At 41.1% G+C, this 6,982-nt stretch overlaps 1 protein-coding gene across 1 annotated transcript; it reads left to right on the top strand.

Annotated features, from left to right (window-relative positions):
* The first annotated feature begins 5,946 nt into the window (after positions 1–5,946).
* On the top strand, positions 5,947–6,756 carry LOC131193031 (prohibitin 1-like). Its single transcript, XM_058172776.1, has one exon. It carries the CDS (start codon positions 5,947–5,949, stop codon positions 6,754–6,756), a length of 810 nt encoding a protein of 269 aa, XP_058028759.1.
* The last annotated feature ends 226 nt before the right edge of the window (positions 6,757–6,982 follow it).

Genomic DNA, 6,982 nt, shown 5'->3' with positions numbered 1-6,982 from the left:
TTGTTCTTGCTACAGTTGTTAAGTGAATTGCAACAGTTGTTAAGTTAGTTGACGTGGCGGTTTGACTGTCATAAATATGAGCCCAGTTGACAAGTGTTCGAGTTTTGATCACGTGGCTATGAGGATGCTGCAATGGCCGTAAGTGTGAAAAATGGTCGTAAGTTGCTTTTTTTCAGTGCTGTTGTAACTTTGAACGGTCACTAAAGAAATGGTTGTAAATCAAGGACAACCTTTGCTCTTCTTTGGATTTTGCAGCAGACATGGCAGCAAAGAAATTAAAAGCTTGTTAAGATGTTTAATTTAATCGCTGGAACTGTAAGGTGGGCGATGGTCCAGAACAGACAGTTGATGGTTGATTGATTGGAGAAAGCAGGCTCCTGCATGAGGCAATCTGTGTTATGATTGGTTGCTGGGTGTAAAGGGGGAGTTTCCTTTTTTTTTATAGGCAAACACACACATACACACACAGGTATATAGAGACACTGAGGAGGGCAATCATTTCTTCTCAGTCCTGGAAACGTTCATAACTATAGGTAGTCCTCACTTAACAGCCAGTCATTTTATGACCATTCCAAGTTATGATGGTCACCGAACAGGTGCTTCGTGGCCTGTAAAGCACATTGTAATTTGTTGTGCCACCCACGCCAGTAATATGACCAAATGTTGGATGGATCAGTTGTATGATCTGTTGTGGCATTCTGGGGACATGTGATTTCAATTCACAATATTTTCTGGCATTTTTTTCCAGTTCACAGCAAAAAAATGCCCCATTCAAATGAATGGGTTCGCTTAACAACCACTGAATTCACTTAATGACTTGTGACATTTGCTTTAATGACTGCTGTGAAAAGGGCTGGAAATTTATTTATCCGAAATAACTTATGACCATAATTCGGGGCTTCGTAAGTCGAGAACTACACTGTAATGTGCCAATGTATGGAAAATCTCCTAGTAACACAGAGGTTATTTTGATAATATTTATGTGAGATTTCTTCTGCTTGGTTGCCCAGCAAGACAACACTGAATAGGACTCTCATGAGTATTTTGCTCCAGGTTAAAAAAAAATAGATTTTTGCAGCTGAAAAATTCATATTTTAAGAAGCTCAATATTGGCAGAAAACTCAGCCTAGCTTTTTTTTGGCTTAAGAGGCAAGACAGAGGAAGAAAAAGATTTTAAAATACAGGTAGCCCTCAACCACAACTGAGCCCAAAATTTCTGTTGCCAAGCAAAAGTTGTTAAGTGACATTTTATTATTGTTCTTGCCACAGTTGTTAAGTGAATTGCAACAGTTGTTAAGTTAGTTGACGTGGCGGTTTGACTGTCATAAATATGAGCCCAGTTGACAAGTGTTCGAGTTTTGATCACGTGGCTATGAGGATGCTGCAATGGCCGTAAGTGTGAAAAATGGTCGTAAGTTGCTTTTTTTCAGTGCTGCTGTAACTTTGAACGGTCACTAAAGAAATGGTTGTAAATCAAGGACAACCTTTGCTCTTCTTTGGATTTTGCAGCAGACATGGCAGCAAAGAAATTAAAAGCTTGTTAAGATGTTTAATTTAATCGCTGGAACTGTAAGGTGGGCGATGGTCCAGAACAGACAGTTGATGGTTGATTGATTGGAGAAAGCAGGCTCCCGCATGAGGCAATCTATGTTATGATTGGTTGCTGGGTGTAAAGGGGGAGTTTCCCTTTTTTTCCCGCCTTTTTCTGTGATTTTTACCTGACGATTTACCTCATGATGTAGTGATGTGCCTGACTATCTTGTCGGCTGTAAATATAGACGTTAAAATATATTTATTTGTATAAAATTACATGTTCATTTCAGCGTCTCTTGACTTCATTTGGACACCGGCTGCGCAATTCCCTGACAAAGCTTTTATTCATTTAAAATGATGAATAAAAAGGAAAATTAAAAACAACCCATAGGATATAAAATGAATTCTGGAAAGAGATTCATCTTCAGAAGTTGTGGGAGTTTTCAAGAAGAGACTGGACTGGCATCTGTCAGAAATAGTGTAGGGTCTCTTGCTTTGGCAGGGGGGTTGGACTAGATGACCTATAAGGTCCCTTCCAACTCTGCTATTCCAGAGGTGAAATGCTCCCGGTTCGGACTGGATCATCTGATCCGGTAGCAATGGCGGCAGGTGGTTTGGAGAACCGGTAGCAAAAATCCCTGTCTACCCCCATGCCCAGCTGAGCCGCGTGATCATCAGAGGGTGTTTTTTTTTAACTTTTAAAAGCATTTTTTCTTCGGCCAAAAAAATGCTTTTAAAAGTAAAAAAAAAAGCCTCTGATGATCGCGCGGCTCAGCTGGGATCGTCAGAACCCTTTAAAAGCATTTTTTCTACAACCTCTTTGGCCAAAAAGGTTGTTAAAAATGTTTTGAAAAGGTTCTGATGATCAGACTACTCAGTTGGGATCGTCAGAACCTTTTAAAAGCATTTTTTTACAACCTCTTCAGCTGAGGACGTTGTAGAAAAAATGCTTTTAAAAGTAAAAAATAAAAAAAGTTGGCCACACCCACCCAGTCACATTACCCCCCATCAAGCCACGCCCACAGAACCGGTAGTAACAAATTTTACATTTCACCACTGTGCTATTCTATTCTATTTAATAATTCCCACTGAAAATGGAATTGATTCCCATGTAAGGAGAGAACAAAAATCTTCTTTCTAAGACAAAAAGTGAATGTACATCATTTATTGGGTGACTTAATGGGGGGTGGGGAGAATTCCAGGACTTGGGAGAACAGAATTTATCAAATCTGGAGAGAGATTCTTGGAAACAAGTACAATTTACAACCATGATGGAGCCTGCCCATTTCAGTTATAAGTCATGATGGCCGTAAAAGCCGATTTTATTTTATTTATTTGATTTTTTATTTATTTGATTTTGTTGTTTATAACCTTTTGTTGTTGGTTTTTTTGAAAGTTTTTTTTCTATTTTTATTTCTCATATCTCATATCTGTCTCTTGTGCATTATTGATCATACAAGATCTTTTGTTGTTAAGTGACCACTATGACCATTTAACCACAGTCATTAAGCGAAACCCCCCTCCCTTTTTTTTTTTTTGCTACGGGCTGTTTTTGCCAAAACCAGAAGTAAATGCCAGTTTCCAAAAAAATATGATGTAAATCATGTTCACATGACTTCCAGATGCAGACTGGTTGCCAAGTGCCTGAAATGCAGTCATATGACTATAGTGTCGATCAGAGCTTTGGACTCGAGTCATAAGTAGCCCTGGGAAGTCCGTTATAACTTTGGTCACTCAAAGCAACTCATTGTAAGTTGAGAACTGCCTACAAGATGGCAAAATGTTTCAAAGTTTCTCTTCTTGGTGGACTTAAGGGAGGCCAGATCCTTGCTGAAGATCTATTGTAGTAGACTTTATTTTGTCACAACGTTACATACAAGCACATATAATGAAAGAAAACAATAGGACAGGAACGGTAGGCACTTTTGTGCACTTATGCATGCCCCTTATTAGGAATGGGGTGAGGTCAATGGTAGACAGTTTTTGGTAAAGCTTTTGGGAGTTTGAGAAGACTTCCGGTCAAGTCCTAAAGTCCTAAAGCTGGAAGGGCTCTTAGAGGCATCTAGACTTCAGTAACAGAGTTGTTAATACTTGGAATACACTACCTGACTCTGTGGTCTCCTCCCAAAATCCACAAAGCTTTAACCAAAAACTGTCTACTATTGACCTCACCCCATTCCTTAGAGGTCTATAAGGGGCGTGCATAAGAGAACAAACGTGCCTACCGTTCCTGTCCTATTGTTTCCTTTCATTATATCTAATTAATATAGTTATTACATACTTATGCTTATATACATGCTTATATATTATATAGTTATTTCATGCTTATGCTAATATATACTGTGTGACAGATAAAATAAATAAATAAAATAAATAAATAAAGCCTGCAGAAGTTGTGAATTTATTTATTTATTTTTATTTATTTATTTTGTCACAACAATATATGTAGGTATCATACAAAAAGAATATATAGTATATAAACACATATATGAGTAAATATAAGGAGGTATAAGCATATATATATATATATAGGAAGAAGAAAAGAAAAAAACAATAGGACAGGAAAGGTAGGCACGTTTGTGCGCTTATGCATGCCCCTTATGGTCCTCTTAGGAATGGGATGAGGTCAATAGTAGAAAGTTTTTGGTTAAAGCTTTTAGGATTATGCATTGATGTCAGAGATGTGGTGAGGTTTCCAAACAGGCGAGCTGTATTCTAGAATTGGTCTAGCAAATGTTTTATATGCTCTGGTTAGTATAGTGTGGTGTTTTTGGAAAAGAAGCTACGCAAGATTAGGCTCCAACACTGGAAATTTTTAAGAAAATGTTGGATAACCATCTGTCTGAGATGGTGTAGGGTTTTCCTGCCTGGGCAGGGGGTTAGACTAGAAGGCCTCCAAGGTCCCTTCCAACTCTGTTGTTATTATTAAATAAATAAACCCACTGCCCAGTGTAAGAATCCTCATTCCAGGCAAATGGCTACTCAAACATTTATTGAAAACCTCCAGTGCTGGAGCATCCATGATTTCATCTCATCTCACTACTTTGTCCCCCAACTCTCTAGCCCCAATTCCCAGTCCATGGACCAGCACCGGGCCACAACATGCCAGCAACCAGGCTGCGCAGACAAGCGAAACCCCATCCATGGGATGGAGGCAACATGCAAAACCACATTCCTTTCAGTCCATGGAAAAATCTTTCTCCATGGAACTGGTCCCTGGTGCCCAAAAGGTTGCAGGTCATTGCTTTAGCTTGTCTCTGGCAATGCAATTCCTGGCTAGATTACCCATCCATGGGGTTCCTTACAAGGAATTATGGATAAATTATGTTTTCTGCATCTGTAGCACCCAGAGGCTGAGCCTTGGAGGGTGGGGGTGGGGTCACTATGATGTCACAATACAGGACTTGGGGATGTCATAATGAAGGGCTTGGAGATATTGCAGGAATGACAAGGTAAACTCTGTATTTCCTGCATTGCTAAATCTAAAACAGGAAAAGGAAGGTCCGGCAATGTTTCAAAACAAAGCTCTGACGTCAAGAGCTGCAGGAAGAGGGGTAGTAACCTCATTAGGTGATGTCATGAGTAGCTATCAAGTAAGGTAAGGACAAGATGATCCACCCTGAAGCTTCAGATGGTCTTAATTGCAGTTCCCGGAAGTCCTAAGAATTGTTATTCTTCAATGTGACAAAAAGGGACAAAATTATCCCCTGAGTGAGGAATGATCATATTCCCTTCATTTAATTATTTTGATTTAAATTCGATTCAAATTTAAGCTCAAGCATTTTCATTTTTTAAAATGACTGATACTCCACTTTTTTTTTTTTAATCCAGAGGGCATTCAGAGTCTCTGTCTTCGATCGTAATTTACGAAATGACTAAAACCCAGCTTAAAAAGCCTGGCTTTTGTTAATCAGAAAGCCTGCCTGAATTGAGATTTTTGTCCTGGACTTGCCCAGATTTTTTCTCTCTGCTCCCATCCTACCTTTTGAGGACATGAACCACAATCCCAGCAGCTGGACAAGGAACCTTTGTAGAAATGATGCCGGCTCTTAAACACACTCAAATATAATGTCAGTGGGCCATGTCATAAAAGAGGCCTTGGTGATGTCAAGAGGCCTTGGATCTGGTCAGGATGAAACAATGACGGTGGAGATCCTATCCTTGATGGGATTCCCAGGATTGTCATCTCCTGAACTTGAAAAACAAGACACATGTCTGGGAGGCGATGTTCATTTGCCCCCAGTCATTGAAAGTGGTTAGAAGACCACCTAATATCTAGAAGAAACACCAGGTCCACCCAATAGCTAGAAGAAACACCAGGTCCACCCAAAATCCAGCAAGGATTTTGGCTATGTGCATTGATACTGGGACGGCTTCCTTGGACATAGAGAAGAGAGACATCAGCTGCCCCCAATGGCTGCTAAGATCTTTGAGAACATCGGCAAACTTAGTTTGGGCTTAGCATTTGCTGGTGGAGTGGTCAACTCTATTCTTTATAACGTGGACGCAGGTCACCGGGCGATCATCTTTGACCGATATCTGGGTGTCCAGGATAAGGTGGTAGGAGAAGGGACTCATTTTCTCATCCCCTGGCTGCAGAAGCCCATAATTTTCGACTGCCGTTCTCGCCCTCACAATGTCCCTGTAACCACGGGGAGCAAAGATCTCCAGAACGTGAATATTACACTCCGGATCTTGTTCCGGCCGGTGATAATGCAGCTCCCTCGGATTTACACGACGATCGGTGAAGACTATGACGACCGAGTCTTACCTTCCATCACGACAGAGGTGCTCAAATCGGTGGTGGCTCGCTTTGATGCCGAGGAACTGATCACACAGAGAGAGCTGGTCTCCAGACAGGTGAACGAAGACCTGTCGGAACGGGCAGCTAGCTTTGGCATCACCCTGGATGACGTTTCCTTGACCCACCTGACGTTCAGCAAGGACTTCTTGGATGCCGTAGAAATGAAGCAAGTGGCACAGCAGGAAGCCGAAAAGGCGAGGTTCTTTGTGGAAAGGGCTGAGTACCAGAAAAAGGCCGCTATCATCATGGCCGAAGGAGACTCAAAAGCTGCAGAGCTGATTGCCAACTCCCTGGCTTCCGCAGGGGACGGTCTTGTGGAACTGCGCAAACTTGAGGCAGCTGAGGACATAGCAAAACAGCTGGCCCAGTCCAGCAATGTTACCTACGTACCGTCATCTCTCTTCCCACTACCTCGATGAGTCTGCCTTGGGCCTGTTCCTTTTCTGTTGCTTCCTATTCCCTTGACAGTAGCAAAATCAGTCAAAACCTATTATGAATATCAACTGCAGAGTGTCCAGACGATGGCCAAAATGTGATGTGGATTGGAAAATTCCTCATCTAATAAATTTCTCTCTCAATGTCCATAAATATTATTTTTACTGCATCAGGACTTAGAAGGAAAGTACAAAGGGGGTGGGGGAATCT

The sequence above is a fragment of the Ahaetulla prasina genome, chromosome 1, assembly GCF_028640845.1.
Source record: "Ahaetulla prasina isolate Xishuangbanna chromosome 1, ASM2864084v1, whole genome shotgun sequence".
In the NCBI taxonomy this organism is placed as follows: domain Eukaryota; kingdom Metazoa; phylum Chordata; class Lepidosauria; order Squamata; family Colubridae; genus Ahaetulla; species Ahaetulla prasina.
The sequence above is the reverse complement of the archived record's forward strand: the minus strand, read 5'-3'. Positions and strand labels throughout refer to the sequence as shown.

What these genes read in the sequence shown, in the direction of transcription:
- LOC131193031 (XM_058172776.1), top strand. Translation starts at nt 5,947, where the DNA reads ATGGCTGCTAAGATCTTTGAGAACATCGGCAAACTTAGTTTGGGCTTA.